At 37.9% G+C, this 19,259-nt stretch overlaps 1 protein-coding gene across 18 annotated transcripts in view; it reads left to right on the forward strand.

The window, feature by feature from the left end:
- ADD1 (adducin 1) overlaps nt 1-19,254 on the forward strand; it is a 64,194-nt gene extending 44,940 nt beyond the window's left edge. For 4 of the 18 annotated variants that reach the window (XM_039724011.1, XM_039724009.1, XM_039724013.1 and 1 more), the window contains exons 11-17: nt 1,650-1,751; nt 3,578-3,667; nt 4,498-4,590; nt 10,446-10,602; nt 11,443-11,817; nt 12,574-12,669; nt 16,826-19,254. In XM_039724011.1, coding sequence (XP_039579945.1) covers nt 1,650-1,751; nt 3,578-3,667; nt 4,498-4,590; nt 10,446-10,602; nt 11,443-11,817; nt 12,574-12,669; nt 16,826-17,178 — 1,266 coding nt within the window. In that variant the 3' untranslated portion in view covers nt 17,179-19,254. Of the gene's footprint in view, nt 1-1,649; nt 1,752-3,577; nt 3,668-4,497; nt 4,591-10,445; nt 10,603-11,442; nt 11,818-12,573; nt 12,670-13,394; nt 13,430-16,825 lie in introns of those variants that run through there. The other 14 variants (XM_039724022.1, XM_039724024.1, XM_039724012.1 and 11 more) reach the window with 10 other exon arrangements.
- The last annotated feature ends 5 nt before the right edge of the window (nt 19,255-19,259 follow it).

A 19,259-nucleotide genomic window follows, 5' to 3' on the forward strand; every position in this document is an offset into this window, starting at 1 on the left:
CTCTATAATGATGCAGATTTACCTTGATCAAATAGTTTTACCATAGCTTAAAGCTATGTATATGTTTGGACCAGTTTATGCTTTTCACCATCAGCTCACAGAGTAGGTAGTATTTCATATTTGAAATTATCAATGAAAGACTGAAGCAAAATTCTGGGTCACAAATTAGACTGGTTTAATGATATATTGAAGCAGTAGATAATTTCATACAGTATAAAAGGTTCGTGTATTTCAATTTTTTAATGCTTGCTATTAACCTAAAGAAAAAGTGGCTTGTTATATTGAGGTTGTTTATATATATATATGTTTTGACTAAAAACTATCTTTAATAAAAAGCTGGAGTAGTTTTTATCTGAGAAGATAATCATCAGTGAGTATTTCACAGCTCCATGTTCATTCCATTTTTTACTTTACAGTTGCAAAACATTTTAAAATTCTGTTGCTTTCTGAAGTCTGACAGTTTCTGGCTATCTTATTGTTTCTTGAAGTTACTCAGGAAAAAATGCATAGCATTTGCTCTATAAGCAGGTTTGCTTTACTGTTCGGTGCATTTTCTATGCAATAGTGATTGGAAATAGGACATTGTACAAAGTAAATATATCAAGATAAAGAGTTAGTTGTGCATCAAATTAAACAGTACTCCATACTAAATGCACAGATCAAATAAAGCAACCATCTATGAGGAACCCATGAAGCGCTTAAAGCTTGTGTTTGGGATATTTTTGTAACCTTCTGAGCTATGAGTTATAAAATATTTGACATCACCAAACTGTTCCTTTAGGTTGCTCTGCTGGTACAGCTCTTTGTTTGTGCAGAAACTAATTCTAGTAACATCATTTTGCTGAAGTAGCTTATTTTAATGCAAAACTTTGGTGATGCCCACTCCTGCTTCAAGTACAGAATCATTCACTAAACCTGGATAGTGACATCACATTGCTTTTCATACTTCTGTCATCTTATGCTTTAAGTTTGCTTTGATGTTTGTTGGGTACCAGAGGATTGAATCAATGATCTCTGTGTCTCTCTCGTGTTATTCTGTAAAAACACCAAGTGCAAAAAATGAAAATGGCACTAACAGGGTCTTAAAGCTCATGTCTTAGATCTTGCTGTACTTCTTTTTGGGTGAGGAATAGTGTCCTTTTTAAACAAGTATGAACTCATTGAGAAATGTCTTAAGAAAAATGCCTTAAAAATAAGTAATTATATTGGCATTTTCCTACTCCTGTCTTAATATATCTATTCCTAAAGTGAGAAGTAGGTGTTTTCTAGAAACACAAAACGCTGCAGCTGTCAGTGTGGTCAAGTGCACAGAAAACCAACTTAAAAACCCCTCAGTCTTCATAATCTCTGAACTGCACATAGGAATGGCATTGTGTTGGGTGAAAGTTATTTGCAAGTTAACTGGTTCTCTAGTTGTTACTAACCCGATTTGATAGAATGGTTCTGATCTCTGAAAATGTATCTGAAGGTACAGTTTATATTACTGAAGAAGAAAGCAACTTAGTCCTAGGAATGAGTAGAAGAATGCAATCATTGGTTCAGTTCTCTGCTCTGTATGATGCATGATCAACTGTGATGTGACTTTGCTGCTCTGAGTGTCCGTAGCCATTACAGCAGCTCTGACTCTGCAACTGTTCTTGATGTTACAGTGGACTAAAGAGGATGGACATAGAACTGCCACCTCTGCTGTCCCTAATCTGTTTGTTCCATTGAACACCAATCCAAAGGAGGTCCAGGAAATGAGGAACAAGGTTTGTAATAGCAGTAAAATGATTGCTTTTTTGGTCATCACTACAATTAAGTTGTGTACTTGTAATGAGCTAACTTACTTGGCTATAATGACATTTAGGGGGCTCAGTAACACAGTTCTGGTGTTGTCCTTTCCCTTTATAACTAAATAATGAAACAATTCCTAAGTGTCCTGAGCTCCTCCTGGAAAAAGCTGGTATTTCTGTTCACTATATGAAGACATTTTTCTAAGATTAATTTTTCTTAGACCAGTTGCTGGGTACCTCTGAAACATCCAGTCCTGAGTTTATGGTAATAATTCTATACCCTGAGATCATAGTTTTACATTAGTGACCCGTTTTCCTGTTTTGGTAATACCAGTTGGAATTTTGTGGCCTAGACAAAATAGTCTATAGATTTTTCTCCATATTTCAGTTCACTGTATTTTAATATGCTGTGATTGTTGCAGACTTTCTTTTTTTGTCCTTGGAACTGCAAGTTAATCTTTTTGAAATGAGCTTGCAGTTAATTTTCCTGGTTTTGAATTTCAGATCTTCTTGTCCAATCTATCAACAGGAAAGCACTGAATGGGTTGGGTTTTTTTCACTTTATTTCTTTTACAGTATAAAATATGCCCTGGTATCTTGTTAATATTTAACTTGTTCTGGATTGTTTTGATACCTCTGATGGCCACATGGTACATGAGAGTTAGCATTCTGTCAAAGAAAGGCTGTGTGCAGGGATACTAGCAGGAATCTAAAATAATTTATATAAAGCTAACAGAACTTATGCTTGGCACTGTAAAATAATAACCACCTGAAATGAGAATTACCGTGAAATTTCCAAGCAGTTTCTTTGTGTTTCAAACACAAATCTTGTTTTATTAAAAACTTGAATTAAGTGACTAAGAGAATAAGTCTTCAAATGTTATACTTTCTCAGTGATGAGAAGGGTAGTAAATTAGAAACAAGTGAAAAAGATGGGGAAGTCTTGTGCTTTGAGATACCAAGTATTAATAATACTTCTTGTTTGTGCATTTGTATGCATATATTTTTTATTAAGTCAATGCCCTTTTTAGTTGTAAAGTAGAGGCCTTTTAAGATGCATGCTTTTCTTAATTTATCTTGGAACAAGAGCCAGAATATTTTAGAAATAAATTTTGAGTCAGTTGTCATGAATGCTTTACCACTGAAGGATATCTAATTTAAATAGCCAATACCTAGGTTCAGAGATCTGATTTCTGTCCCCATCTTCTGTATTGAAATAATTGGGAGGTATTTAGGATGCAGGAAAATGGGTGTTCTTGAGAACTCCAGAGTGTCATTTTATCCACAGATAAGTTATTTATATGTCCTTCTGAGGATATGATCCTGAGTAGATGCAAAAATGGAAAGTTGTGCAGTGTTTTACAGTAACTTCTATATAAAGATGATATTATGGTGCCATATCAGTAACTAATGGCTAATGACAGCATCCTGCAACTGACTGGTCAGGTAGAATAGACAGAAAAGTACAGAGGTAGTATTTCTGTTTGTCCTCTTTTTTCCAAATTGGAGTTATCTGTTACCTGTTTTGCCATGACCTAGTACTAAAAAGCAAAGGACAACAACTTTGATGGTACTTAATGACTAAATTCTGAGAAATGTGAGGAAACAGCCAGGAATCTGAACATTTATGTTCAGGTGGTGTTTATAAGCCCAGCTTCATTTGACAGCCCTGTGGCCACAGCAGTTAGCACTGGTTGTTGCCTGATGGCAGGTTCAGTCACCCTTTTTCATACACAAAAATGTGATCAACTTTTCTCTGTTGTTCATGTGATTGTTGTTCATTCTGCTGCTTTCCTTTACAGATCCGGGAGCAAAATTTGCAGGATATTAAAACAGCAGGCCCTCAGTCACAGGTTCTTTCTGGGGTAGTTGTGGACAGGAGCCTTGTACAGGTGAGAGTATTCAATTCCTAAAACTGTTAGCTTAATCTATAATATCCTCTGCTTTCACCTAATATATCACTATGAAATTATTCTTTAATTGGCAGAAAGTAACTGTTTATAAGGTAAGTCTTAGAGGTAACACCATTGTCTTTGCAAGAGTGCTCAGGGTCAGAAATCTAGAGGCTTCAGCCATGTAGCCCAAGCATGTCTGTGGAGGATGCTTCTTGGTTTTTTTGCTGAATGTAATGCATGAGTTTCAGAAGCCTTATTTATATGGGTTACATTCTTGTTCAAAACTAGTTGGGCTTTGTGACAGCTTTTTGTTTTTTTGATTTCTGAGTTGATGTATCTTGAAGGATTAATACTGGGCACACCATGCTCACTGTGGGGCAGTAGTGTTTAGTGTTAAATATGGGATTTCATGCTTCATAATATTTTATTTGAAGAGCAGTTTGGGGAAAAAAGCTATTATATCAATGAAACTTAAAAGCAGTTTATCTGGATATACAAAATACTATAAATCATAGCTTCAAGTAAAGTAAGAATTAGAGCTGTACAGTTATACTGTATAGCTGAATAAAGCTTTTTATATCCAAGTGCTTTCAACTGCCCAGATAAGTATTTTCTGATAATACTTTTTAAAGATTGGCAAGTCTTATCATGACCGCAGCATTATTCATGTTGGGTGTCACATCGTGTGCATGTCAGTTCATTGTCATATGCAATTTCATCTACAGTTACTGTTTCTTTGCATGTTTTTAGCAAGCATCACAGTGCTTTTGGTTGATGTTGTAAAGCCCGGGCTCGGTTTGCTCTGTTTACTCAATTTACTGTTGCAGGATGCTCCCCTCTCAGACTGTACGGAATCTATTGAAGGGCTCGATCTCACAGAGCAGGCCTTTAGTCCCGCTAAATCTCTGTCTGTTAGAAAGGTACTGCCCTGTCATACTGCTCTAAATACTGTTGTTCACCCTTCATTTAACCTCTCCTTACCCTGACCTTTTTCCTCTGTAAGAAATGATTTGGCTAGAAAACTTTAAAAAATTAAAATAGATGGATCTTCAAATTATGTATATGCGATGATGCAAACAGTTACTTTAGTCTGTTAAGAGTTTCTTAAGGGTCTTGATCTTTGTCTGTAGAAGCTGGTGAGGAAACACTTTTGATGTTAAGGTGCTGATCAGGTCCTGCATATAGAGGCTTTCTTTATGCATGTTGTTAGTGTTGAGTTATTCTAATTTGAGATCAATTTAGAGTTAACTTAATCTCAGCCTGATTACATCAGTGTAATTCTGAGGGTTCTGTGTGTGTTATGTGACAAACACTGTCACCTCTTGATCCCAGAGTGCTGGACTCTTGGCTTCCTTCATACTTCCTGCAGTTAGCTACAAGAGTTGCTAAGTAATGCCTCACACGTGCAAAATTGATTTGCTTTCACACTTGTTGTCATGTTTGTGCTTGCATAATATCCATTAACTAGAGAATAAGTCCAAGAGGTGTGGGGTGGGCAGTCCTTGGGGCTGACTGAATGGAGCAGTGCACACTGCAAATAACGTTTTGTAGAGCACATCTAGAGTGGAAGCACAGTGTGTAAATAAGCATCAGTGCCTCCTCTGCTCCAGTGTTTTACCTAAAAGATTCTTAAATCTTGGTTTTAGGTCATGCCTAAACACCTCATTAACAGAATTTCTTTTGCATGAAAAAAATACAGAATACTTTGCATTACACCATTGTTGGAAACCTTGTGGTTTTATAACTCTTTCTAAAGTGGAATGAGCCAGTTTGCATTATAGATACTTGGGTCTTACTGAGAATATGATGGTCATATTTTTCACATTGCAGTTTGCTTTGTCTATATTCTGAAAGGAAAAATAATAAAACACCATTTCTGGTTTTAAGACAAAAAGTAAAATAAAGCAAATTTTTTTCAGGCAGTGCATGATTTTTATTTTCCACTTAATAATACCTTCAAAGTGAAAAATTATTTTTATTATAATTATCACAGTACAGGTCTTTTTTAATGGTAATATATTTCAAGTATTATGTTCAAACAATGACATAGCTTTTCTATAAAAGTAGTCAGATAGTTTACATGTATTTTCACAGATGGTAGAGAACCAGCAAATGATTTATTGGTTCAGTGATCTGGTCTAGTAGTATCCTATTAGGGTTTAGATGTCCAAATTGTTTCATTTTTTGTGGTGTCGTGAAAGTGCTTTCTTCCTGAAATAGTGTGCAAAGTTAGATCACAATGTAAATGATAGGAGTAATTATGAAATAGAAGTGGCCTATTTCATAATCTTTATGAAATATTATATGATTATTTTAACATGGATTGTGACCCAAATGCTTAATAATTTCCTATTTGGGAAAAAAAACAAAAAACCAAACAAACAAACAAATTTCCCCAAAAAACAATCCAAAAAACAAAGCCAAAGAAAACAAGCAAAAAAACCCCAAACCAAACAACCTCCTTCTAAAAAAAGTCACCCAAACCAGAAAATCCAATGAACCCAAAAATAACTGCAACAAAAGACAACCACCAGAGAAATTTCCTTGAAAGATTCTGCCATAAAACAATTGTGTTTTGTGGAACAAAGGAACTGTAAGCAATCTTATGATGCCCACACAAAACCTCACCTGAAAATTTAAATGAAACTGAAAAATCCTGTACATCAAGGACTTAGGGACTTTTAGGTACCATGCAATTACAAGTTTTCAGTTGACAAATTCTTTGCCACTCAATGACAATTCATGTAAAAAGTTTCATGTAATTGCAGTAACACTTACAGTGTATTATGTTTTCAGTTAATGCTGAGATTTATATCAAATACTAACGCACACTGTTTTGGATGAAGAAATGCCTCCTTGTGTACAGAGTGCATGTACTGCTTTGAGCTCCTGTGCCTATGGCTGCAGCAGTGAATAGTCCATCTTGCCTTGTTGCTTGCTTTATCCATGTTCTGAGAAGTCCTGGCCATGTTGCAACACAACCTCCTTGTGCATCATGTAATTTTATCCCTGGTCAGACTTGGTTAACCAAGCTTCTGCTGCAGTCTTGGCTGATTGACAGGGAATGTTGGTTATTCTTACCAACAACCATTCTGCAGTCTCATAAGAAAATAAATTCACATGAATTTTCAGTAATTTTAAATAGAAAGGGAGTCACCCATTTTGGGTCTCTTCCTTCAGAATGGAAATCCTGTGGCTTTGTTCTGAATCCAGACCCTCTCAGTGCTGCCCCAGAGGTGGCACTGAGTTTGAGTGGTGACTTCTACATGAACAGTACCTCAGGAATCTTGGTGTTTTGGATAAAGGCACTGCATTAATGTCACATTGTGTTAGGAGCAAATGTTAACTTAGACCATTATTAATAACCTCCTGTCTGATTGAAAGAAGAATTGGCATATATAAAGTGCCAGTTTTGGTCATATTTATCCCTGAGAAAAAGGTGAAGTGCTTGCCTGTTAAATAATGGCCAGTTTTGAATTATTCTCTAAAAGCCAGGTTTGGTCTAGAAGTTACAAAATTACTTAATTTTCTAAATTTCATGTAGGAAGTATGAAGTCCATGTTTAATATGAAGGCAAATTGCATATCATTAGCTATAAATGGCTTTCCCTTTGTGTCTTTGTGTGTGCCCTTAGAGAGTGAAAATGCATTCTCTTCATTAACATAATCCAGTGTTTCTTACAGTGCACAAAATGCTGTTGATATTTGAGTGCATACACATGTGATCAAATTTCAAATAGTCATCTGAATACTTTTGGAATCATCATCAAAGTAATACTAAGATCAACCTAATCCAAATGAGATCACTAGAACATCAATTTTTTTCATGTCATCTTATGATGAAACAGAGTGTGAGTCTATGAGAATTTATTCCCTCTCTACAGGCTCTTTAATACTGGAAGTAACTCCAGACTAATTTTCTTGTTCAGTTTTTCTGAACATTCTTAGGAATCTGAATGGCATGGTCAGCTCTGCAAAGTCTTGTCTATTTTAGTGTCACGTTTAACCAGTGGAAATATGTTCTGAACTTTTTAGTCCTTTATACTTGTTTTCTTTCTGTCCCATTTTTCATTTTGTGTTGTATATTTTTATTTAAATTCTTTGAAGGCTGTTCTGTGGCTTGTTCTGTGAAGTAAAACATAGCTGCTTATTGATTTAGAAGTAATGATGGTTTAGAGTAATCATACTGGTATAGAGTAACCCTATTGCAGAACTTATTAACATAGTACTAGAATTTATTTCCCACATAGACTCAGTCCCTCTACTAGTATTATTTTCATTGGTGGCCTTTGAACAGCTTCAATATTGTTGATACTAAATAAAACTGGATAAAAATAGCTTTTTAAAATAAAATAAAAGTTTTCCTTTCTGATCTCTTGTATAATTTTTCTGCTTTTATGATCCAACATTGTTGCCTCTGATCTTTTCAAGGCTGCTTGTCTTGGGTCAAAGCTACTCAGCAAGTACAAATACTGTGTGCATTGTGGTTTTTGTGAAGGTTTAATTTTGGTTTCTTTTTTTTTCAGTCTAGTAAATGTGATAGGCTTGATTTGTTGCTTTTGTTCCCAGTATTTAACAAAGGTACTCTCCTAAGTGGGAGAACACATCATGCCAGTGCACCAGGCATCTGCAAACTGCCTGTCTTGCTGTTTGTCACCATTAAATCTACAGGCATTCAGTAACATTCTGCTTCATTAGAAATTCTGGATTTAATTTGCTACATTGAAAGAGATTGTTAGAAATTCCAGGGATACTAATGGGTACTGTGTGTCTTGTTCAGTCTTGAAACTCTGCCTGAGATCAGTGCTTTACAAGGTCCTGCTGCTTATGCTGACAAAGAGATTGTTAGAAATTCCAGGGATAGTAATGGGTACTGTGTGTCTTGTTCCCAGTAAACTCTAGAAACTCTGCCTGAGATCAGTGCTTTACAAGGTCCTGCTGCTTATGCTGAGTTTCAATTAAAACTATGGACTTAGTTTGAAGTGTGGGCAAAGACAGAAAGGGAAATAGAAATTTCCATGGGCATCAGTTTTCTGCCATCATTCAAAGCTGAGACCTGTCATTTTAGGGGTGTTTTGAATTTTCTACAAAACAATTAGGATTTGTACAAAGGTTGATGTTTCTCTGACCCTTTTCTGGATTATCTTCTGTGAAAAACTGTTACTGTCAAATCAATGCTTCATGGATATGCCTTGAAAAAAGGCTTTTGACATTCTACTGACATTCTGCATATAGAATGAATTTTCCTCTTATTTTATGAGGAAATGGAAGTGATCTGTAATGTTTTACAGATGTTTCTCTCCTGCAGTTCCTTTCAGGATCATTCCTTTCTTGCAGTGGAGGTTTATTGTTACACTGTTCTCTGGTGTTTGCTTCCTGAAGAGCAGCATAGATTCTGACATCCATCTTACCTCCCTGGATTGCTCTAGACCAGATTTCTGGAGACCTCTCATCAGGCTTTCAGAACTGCTCTTTTCCCCCTTCCATCCAGCCATCCTTGTCTGTCACCTCTTTGGTGCTGACATCTTGTCCAAAGCAGCTCTTGCCATCCAGAACAGCATTCTGTCTATTTGCATCATCAGTTTTACAGTGGCCACCCTGTGCTTGTCCATGAAGTGTGGACATGGGATGGAATGTTTGTCTCTCTTTAGGCACTGCATATTTTTGAACTGTGCTTTCTGATGCTTTCTTCTAAATATTGTACAGGCAACATTGAATATGGAGGTGACTTGGGTCAATCAGTAGCCCATGCCTCTTGGGTAATGGAGTTCAAATATCTCTTTTTTTCATAATGAAGACAGTTTGGGTGTCACCATGACATGGGGCACAGTTCACATCAGTCATTAACAAACTATTGTCAGAGTTCTGTGTATCCAGTGGAAAAACCCAAATGGTTAGACAAGTCATTTGAGAGATAGAGCAGCTATCTCCAGGCAAGCATTTTCTGTACCTCAGACAATGAAAATCCAGTGGCTGTAGCCTTTACCATAGGATTAGAGACGAAAAATGAAAAACTTTAACATTAGAGAATCTCTGATGCAGCTGCTTTTGTCCACCAGAACTTGCTGTACTTAGAATTGCTCGTTATATTTTTATTTGTGTAACTTTTTATCTGGCTTATATGACAAATGTTATAGATGTAAATATGCTAACTTGTATCTGATTACAGTTAACCTTAATTACTTTAAAATGGCTTGTAATAAGCTGTTAATCTGGAATATACAGAACATATACAAGATGGCTTTTTACTATAACATCTGTTAGGTGTAATGTAGTAGCTGCAAGAAATGGCTTTTCTGTTATTAAAAAAATAGAAAGCAAAACAAAAACCCAAAGCAAAATAATAATAATAAAAACCAAAGCAAAACAGAAACAAAAATACCCATGAGCTGAGTTCTTGACCCGTTGAGTATTCTGTGCCCAGACTGCCATGCAGGTGGGCCTGGTATCATGTTTCTTTTGTGGTGAGAAAAAGAAACTTGATAAACTTTTGTGACTTTAAATATAATTCAGCTAGACTGTTTGGCTGCTGTTTGATTTACTGCTTAATGGTGGATATTCCCTAGAGGAGACTTGTTTTCTCCTTTATATTAACCTCCTGTGAATCACATAAAAAAAAATCTCAATAGATTTTTTTTTAAATCTAAAAGAGGAAAAAGTAGCACTTTCCAGGTTATGTTTTTGTTTTTGTTTTGGTTGCTTTGTAGCCTCTAAACCTCTAAAAGTTCTGCAAGTTACTGCTTGATTGCAGATGTATCTTAATTTTCTTTTGCCAGGGAGAACTGGTGACTGCATCAAAGGCAATAATTGAGAAAGAATATCAACCAAAAGTCATAGTGAGCACAACAGGACCAAATCCCTTCAATAAACTCACTGATCGAGAACTGGAAGAGTATCGCAAAGAAGTAGAAAGAAAGCAGAAGGGACCAGAAGGTTGGTTTCTCTGTGTGTGTTTTTTCTGCAATTGTTGTACCAGCAAGTTTCTTAGTAATTTGAAAGGTGGGTTACCTGCAAAGGCCATGGATGAATTACCCAGCTTTTGTATGTTTCAGTTTTTCCAGTGTGAATTAGAAATTTGAAAAGTAAGTTTGAGATAAAACACTTAGATCACACATTTTAAGTGTGTTCTGTAAAATGCATAGATCTCACTCTAAAATTGTCCTTATAGACAAACTGGGCAGTAGGGCCAGTTACTCCTGCTGGTAGGAAGTTGAAAACTTCCATCAAAAAGGTGTTTTGGTACTGGTTTTGTTCTGCTTTGTTTCCCGTGGCCCTAGAGCCTGGGCTAAGGTCAGGAGTGGTGGTGCTTTACAGCAGCAACACTGCAGGTTTTTGAGTCATTGAAATTTGTGGATTTGAGAAATACATTGAATGGAGAAGATACAGAATAACATTGATTGTTGCTTGGAAATGTGACATCTTGTGGGGACTTCTACCAAAATGGACTTTTTCAATTACCCCATGACAGAATTGTGCTATAAAAAGTGGCTGTTGGTGCATCTCAAGTGTTCTCCTGCTTTGCTTTTGAATAATTTTAAGGGATTATACTTAGAATGCTCATCTGTTGTGAGGTTTTGAACTTGAGTGATGCAAGAATCCAAAATGCTGTTTTTTCACAGTGGATGTTCCCTGCAGCTGCTTTTTGGGACCACAATGTAGGAACCCTTGTGTTTGGTTTATGAAGTACTGGGTGGGGTGGGGGGATGCTGTGCTGTCATGCCTGTTTAACTGCATACCTTTATTCTCTCAGTAACAATGCCACATCCTTCTTAGATAAGGTATCAAAATATGGAGAGACTGTGTTACTGAGACAGACACCAGCTGGGGAGCAGAGTGCAGTGCTTAGAAATCAGCCCATCAGTGAGAAAAACACGTCAGATAAAAAATCTCTGGATTTGAAAGGGAGATCAAACACCTTTCAAGGAGCAGATACGAAGACTTTACAGGATCGTGACGTGTCATCACTGCCAAAGTCTTTAGATAACTTTCAGTTTGCTGCTGCATGGGTTCCTTGTCAGACCATGCAGCAAAGCTTCCCACATCTAAATGGAGAAGAGCCAGATGGGCAGAAGTCCTCCCATAAGGAATTTCATACTGCAGTGATCAAAGCATTAAGGTCTGATCCTGACCTTTTGGCTGAGGCCTCAGGTATTACTAACATGGTACAGCTGTGCTTGCAATCCAAGGAACCACCTCTTTATCTCACCATGTGGAGATTCTGTCAGTTGACTCTCATCTGTGGGACTGATTTCACTTTAATTGTGTAGGTGACCTGGATGGAACAACACTTTAGTGTTGTTCCTGATATATGGTGTACTCTATTAATATTTTCCTTTGGATCTAGGGCTATTTAAAGCTGGAAGCAAAGAGAACCCTCCTTACTAATAACAAATACTCAAACTACTGTGAAATCTGTTTGGAATCATATAATTACTGCATGTATTTCTGATTATCTGTGCAGTTTTCTTTTCTTTTGGGATGCAATTTTGTTTACTCCAAATTTCAGCAATACAAAGCAAGCAAAAGAGTGTTATCTTGTGTAGGCCTGGTAGCATAGCCCCTCCTCCATATTTGTTTATATATTCCTTGTGGGATTTCCTCACAAGTTTTCTTTATAACAGCAACATATACCAATTCCTAAATGATTATTCATGCCTGCTTAAAGAAAAAAAAAACCCTCCAGAAAGAGCTACAGAGCACAACAGTGACTTGAACAGTGTTTTTAGTATCAAACTATCACTTAATTTTCTTTTGCTTGTTTTGGTATTATTTAATACCCTGGCAGAATTTTGATTCAGAAAAATGTATTGGTATCTTTTGTGCATGGAGCAAAAGGACACTTGTTTTCTTACATGCAGAGAGGTTTTATTTGCCTTCTTAATTTCCCTTTGCCTACCCCTGCAGAGCCTTCAGAAGATGGCAGGCCACAGAAAGAGAAAAGCCCCCCTGAGCCCAGTTCAGCCCGCACTCCTCCCAGCACGCCCATTAAAATAGAGGAAGGTACGTTCTGCTCCCTGGGGCTGGGGGGCCAGTAACTGCATGGAGAACATGAACTAGAGCTAATAACAGTCAATGACTTCTTGTGTTTCATTGTTGTACTACCTACGAGATACTCCACTGAACTGTGAGTCTAACAGTTTCGTTTACAATAATAAAGAAGTGTGCATTAATATAAAGACAAATTTCCATCTCTTCAGAATTGCCTTGTCATCTCTTGGTGTTTCTCAACTGATTTACCTTTTTGTACATTTTCTATGAGGTAATTGCTTTTACTAAATGAAATCGTGTCTGATGGTGAACCAGACACATATCTAGATGCTTTGGTAAATCTTCTTCACTGATTGCACATTTCTTAAACATTATTGTACTTGGATTACACCTCAGTAAATATTTTTCCTACTCAATTTGAATCTACGTTTGCTTATTTGCTCACCTTTTGTCATAGTTTTAACTAAAAGGAGAGCAGGGCTAGCTAAAGTTGATAATTCCCTTAAAAAAGGGTAAAATTATAATCTTGATCAGGTGTAATCCAATTATTGTCTTGTTTCCTTTACCTTGTACATTGGATATATCACTTGTCTGTTAGTCTGCCATTCACTACTTCATCTCATTCTGTTTTCTACAAGAATGGTTGCAACCATTCTTCTAACGTAACACAATGGCTGTGATGAATGCATAGATTCTCTACTTGTGCTTTTTTCTTCTTGTGGCTGCGTTACAAACAGGAGATGGATATGCTAAAGAATACCTGTTACCATAGTAAGTATCATTCCATACTCTGACCTGCTTTTGTGCTTTGCTTCACTCTTGCATCTTTGTTTACTAAGTTTTTTTTTTGGTTTTGCTTTTTTTTAAAAAAAGCAGGCTTTTTCAGTTGAGATGTTGAGTTCTTTAGTTCTCAATTCCATGCAATTCCAGGCAGTTGCAGATCTCATGTTAAAGCACACTCCCCCTTTGAGAGAAGCTGTGAAAGTCACCTTCCGTGTTTCCATATCTGTGTGTCCAATTCCTCAGTTTAAAAAGGAATAGTCTGAACTTGCCTGGCAGATACAGCTGAAACAGCCCTGGCAGTTTCTGCCCCAATAGTTTGCTGCTGCCCACACAGCTTGGGCCTGGTAACAAAATGGAAGAGTTCCTAATCTATTCCAGAGCAAAATCCACTGACATGGATTTAAATTTACCCAGCAGACTTCTGCATGGAAATGGATATGGGACTACTCCTATGTTTTGTGTTAACTGTAGGGAATTCAAATTCCAGCCAAGGAATAACAGCAAGTACTTGGTGGCAGCAACTTCTACAGCTGTTTTGGCTGGCTCTGCAGAGCTCCTTCAGATTATACTTTAAAGGAATAAGGATGTTTGTATGTCCTGTTATATCCAAAAGTCAGTGTGTTTGTCATAGGTGTGAAAGTCAAACTATATTGGAGACACCTGTGATGTTACTGATAAAGTTCTAAAACCTGAAAGTTCTTTTGGACAGGGAATTGTGTTTGACAAACTCTTCTAGTTGTAAAAGTTGTCCAGGACAAACATACAAAGCTTATTTTAGAGAATAACTGGAAGCTTGTATCATGATGATTTTGGTTGGAGGAGGTTCTGTTGAATGACAATGTTGTCACTATACAACCTCTTCTCAGCTTTGATTCATCATAGTCTTTCTGTTTAAGTATAGCTGAAATAATTTAAGTGTTTTTTAACTCAGTTATATCCTAGTTTGTATGTTTGTCCACATTGTTGTGTTGAAAAAAAAAACCCAAAACCCCATAAACATTTATTTTCACAAATAATGTGAATTGTAAACACACACCAGTATTGATGTTATGCTTTAAACTCCTAAACCACAGTATATATGTATATATATATATAAATAAAGGGAGAGCATGGATGTAAACGTAATTTTTTTTTTTAATAATTTTAAATGTTGAGGTGCTGCTGAGTTCTTAAACTGTAAATAGGTTTTGCAGCAAGAAAAATATTTTTAAAGCTTTCTAGTTATGTTACTGAAATCCATGAGGTAGAGTAGCAGGGCATTTACATGTTGTGTGCTGGCTTAATTGAATGTGGAACTTGTAAATCTTCTAAATTCTGGTAAAATATTGCCCTGAGCAAACTAGATAAACAGATGTTTGCTTGATTCCAGCACCATGTAAATCTGTTTATTAAGGATGATGGGATCTTGACAAACTGGGAAGGATGGCAGTCCTGGGTTAATGAGTTACAAACCCATTTATATTTATTCAATGCTCAAGCCAGCTGGCAAATGCTGTTTGAATGTCTGTAGCTTCCTATTCTTTAATTTGAAGAATCTCTAAACCCTTTTTTAAGACTTCAAAATTATCTTTTAAACTTAATTTTAAAAATATAGAATAAACCTGACAATCCAATATGGTGCCTGTTCTAAAAACTGGGCCAAGTAATGAATAGAATATAATATTTTTTACTTGGAAGGGACCTGCAATGACCATCTAGTCCAACTGCCTGACCCAATTCATGGCTGACCAAAAATTAAAGCTAATTGTCCTAATGCCACTTGAACACTGCCAGGCCTGGGGCCTTGACCAGCTCTCAGTAAGAAGGAAGCCTATTTCAATGTCTGACCACCCTCTCAGTGAAGAAATGCTTCCCAAAGTCCAGTCTGAACCTCCTCTGGTGCAGCTTTGAGCCATTCCCACACATGCTGCCACTGGATCCCAGGGAGAGGAGCTCAGCAATGTTTTCAGTTAATTCCTGAGAAGTCAAATCCAAAAGCAGGGTAGTGGTAGTGAAGAACTGTAACTGGTGTTTCTTATTAATGTGTCTGCCATACGTAGACAGGCTAAACTACAGCTTCAGAAGGCAGCTTGTACTGTACATAACTGCTTTCCCTTTTTTGCTCTGATTTAAATCCTGCCTGCATTATAACTTTTAAACTGCTAACTTGTGCATTCTGAGTGGATACTAGTGTGTGGTGTTTATTTAACCTATTAGAAGTTCATGGTGCTCTAGGCAGAACATGTTTGTTTCCTAGCAGGTATTCACAGAACAGAGCCCTCTAAAATATATCAGAGAATTATTAATCCCATCTGGCAGAAGTAAAAAGAACACTGTCATTTTTATAGGAAAAATGTGAAAGTATCAAGTATTTTCTGTAAATTCTTCTGAAAGCCTTCAGTCTTTTCAAATTAAAACAAACAAGATCTTGAAAGGAGGAAAAAATAGCTGCCTTTCATTTGTGCCTCACGATGAGCATGGCCTGGAATTTGCTCTGAATTCCTCCTTACGTAACACGGGTGGGGAGAGATGTGGCACAGCTAGTGGGACACTGCAGAGCAGGGAGCTCCTTGCTCAAGCCATGCACAAAGAGGAGCCCCACACAGAACATCCTAAAGCACAGCAGTGAGTGGGGACAGAGGGAGGAGTGGCTCAGTTCCCCTCTGGACATTCAGCTGCCGCTGGACTCTCGATGTTCCCTTTTACAGGGTGAGTTTGGCTGTTGACATCACGTACAATACACAAAACAAGCTGTATTGCATAACCTGCTGAGCTCATTTAATTTGATAAACTACATGGATTTTACTTATAGGAATCCATAATATGTACTCATATCTTGCAAAAAAATAGTGAAGCCTTTGTGATAGGAAATTATATTTTGAATCAATATCTGTCAGATCTTATGGAAGAATATTATGAAAATCTCCTCATTGGGATTATAAATTGGCAAAGCACCAATTTAGAAATTAATGGATTTGCATGTATAGGATCACTGCAAATCAGCAATTAGTTTTATCTCTCCAAAAGAAAAATAAAAGTACGGAATTGCAAAACACTCTGCTCAATGCCAATGGAAACTGTAGGTTTAATTCCTGCTTTATTGTGCAAAAATATTGTGCTGCCTGCAAATATCACAAGTAAACCAGGAGCAAGGTCTGAACAGTTACTTTCTTGCTGATACAATTCAGCTTTATCTGTTCTGTGTGAAGAAGCTGAAAAACAAACAGAACTTTGGAATATCTTGTTTCTTCTGTGCCCAAAGCTGGGGAACAGCCCTATTACAAAGGCTTTCGTGCCAAGTTAATATATTAGTTTCTTATAGAGCGCGCTCACATCCACTTGCCTCACTGGCCCTGCTCCAGGGACACTTTTGTAAACTGACTGTCGCTGTCTGTCCGTCCACCAGAGACACGGCAGGAGCAGACCTACAGAGATGACAGTGACGCTGCAACCTTCAAGCAAACCCTCCCAGATCTCACCCCCGATGAGCCTTCGGAAGCACTCGGCTTCCCTCCCTTAGGGAAGGAGGAAGGGAGATGTGATCATGATGTGCCCAAAAGCCAAACGGAACCACCTGCAGTGGAAAATAAAGAACCCCAGTCCCAACCCACTGAGGAGCCAGCAACACCCACAGCTGAGGAGGGGACAGCAGCTGATGCAGGTAGTGATGAATCTCCAGGGAAGTCCCCATCGAAAAAGAAAAAGAAGTTCCGCACTCCTTCCTTCCTGAAGAAGAGCAAAAAGAAGAGTGACTCCTAAAGGCCAACCCACTGCAGAAACACTGTCATATTTTAAAATCCATTAACCACTAGAATGTACCAGATCGTACTGAGTGTTTTGTCTTACTATGTAAATGAATGCCACAATTAATCCAACCAGCCCCTCAAGTTATGGCTTGATTGTTTAGGGTTATAACCAGAAACTCGTGTCCAAAAAGGTGCTAATCCTGTGTGTTCAGCAGCTGCCACAGATCTGATCCCTAGTTTGTAATCAAATGTAAATGACTTCCATGTGGAAGGCATTGATTCACTATTTTTAATTTAAAGCCTGCACTGCTTTGCAAAAGAATATAAAAACTTCACAATTAAGAATAAAACACCCATTGCTTACCCACAAGAAGTGTTCTTTCCAATATTCTGTTCCAAGTCACAAGTAAATTTCTTAAATTTTTACTTTTAGAGAGGATGCTTTTGCAGTGGTGTTCTCAAGGGGGGTGAATTCTTGAACTGACACGTAAACTTCTGCGAGCTTGTGAGTACAGGTTGTGGTTTGGCCAAGCTTTGAGGCTCTCCATTGCTTCCTCTCTTTCTCCCTTCTCACTGTTGTTACAAAATGAAAGTGTTTTTCACTTTGTTTTATTTTATAACTGGCTGGTGAAATCAGTCTTTGTCTAGGACTGGAATGTCCGTGGTGTGTTCCGCTCACGTTGTGTGTTCAAAGAGCCCAGTCTTGGCCTGTTCTTTTTCTTTCTAGTGAATTACAGTTTAAGGGAAATCTGTCTTTGCTCTTGCCTCACTGAGTCATGTGGTGATTTGGCTGTTAGAAAAGGTTAAAAAGTAACTGAAGTAAAAGCTGGTGGTGTGGAGCATGGGCAGGTGTGTTTTGGGCCTTAGCACAGTTTTTTCATCCTTTTAAAAATCCCTTTGTTGCACATGCAGCCTTGCTGTGCATGAACCCCATGTGCAGCCTTTTGTGTTTGTTCCTTCCCACTGACAAAAATGTAAATGCATTACACTGAGTATTTCACCTTGTTTTATAGTAATTATATTTTCACTTACAAAAGCTGGCCTTTCTTTAAATCTTTTTGTTGTTGTTGCCAGCGGTTGAGTACAGAAATCCCGTGTAACCTCAAAGGTGTATTTTCACTGTTTGCTATAAATGTTTGTTTAATGTGCAGCATGGCAAATCACTCTTGCCACTGAGTTCACTATTTCCCAGTTATTGCCATGCTTGTGTCTATCACTAATTATAAAAGTAGTTTGAGATCAGGCAGGTCAAGGTGGTGGAATTCTCTGGAAAGCGGGTGCTGTGCCCCGGCCCAGGCCGCGGGGCACTGACCACTTCTGGTTTCCACAATTTGCATTTCGGGTTTAACAGCAGCAAACCCCAACACCCCGTGGGGGTGAGGGCAACACACTGACTCACAGTAAGTGTCTGTAACACAACAGAACATGGATGTAACCTTTTAGGACAATATTAAATGTTGCAATTGGTAAAATAGCAGAGAACTAATGCCTTACATTGATGCAGCAGAAAGCACGGAGGGCCGGCTGGGGGAGCGGCTGGAGGCAGGGCCGGGCCGGGCTGGGAGGGGCCCGTGCCTCGGGCTGGCTTTGGGCTGGAACAGCTGGAACTGAGCTGTCAGGGTTCAGGTGAGAGCAGAGGGGGCGAGGTGGCCACGGGGGCCGTGGGAAAGGTGGCAGGGCCGGTGTGGGACAGAGCAGGCACTGGGCAGAGCCCCTGGACAGCAGCACTCAGGCAGGACTGCATGGCACGAATGGCTTTCAGCTTCTGCTCTAACATTGTATGTCCTTGTACACTAGGAAGCAAACAACACTTATTTTGCTAAATTGTGTTTTATTGCAGGGTCGTAACTAAATGACTAATTGCTGTATGTTTCAGTTCTTTACTGAAGTCCCTCCATTTATCTTGACCACATATGCAATGACTCTTAATTTCTAATTTTGTAGTTTGTTCTTTTAGTTCTTTGTATTACAATATGAAATGTAGTCATGTATGGTATGGTTACACACTTTGGGGCAGAATAAAGTCCTGTATTTTTCTTTCTTTCTTGTATCATTAAGTTCTACTCACAAATAAAACTATTGAAAAAAATCATG

The sequence above is a fragment of the Passer montanus genome, unplaced genomic scaffold (assembly GCF_014805655.1).
Source record: "Passer montanus isolate IOZ18808 unplaced genomic scaffold, ASM1480565v1 scaffold51, whole genome shotgun sequence".
Lineage (NCBI taxonomy): Eukaryota > Metazoa > Chordata > Aves > Passeriformes > Passeridae > Passer > Passer montanus.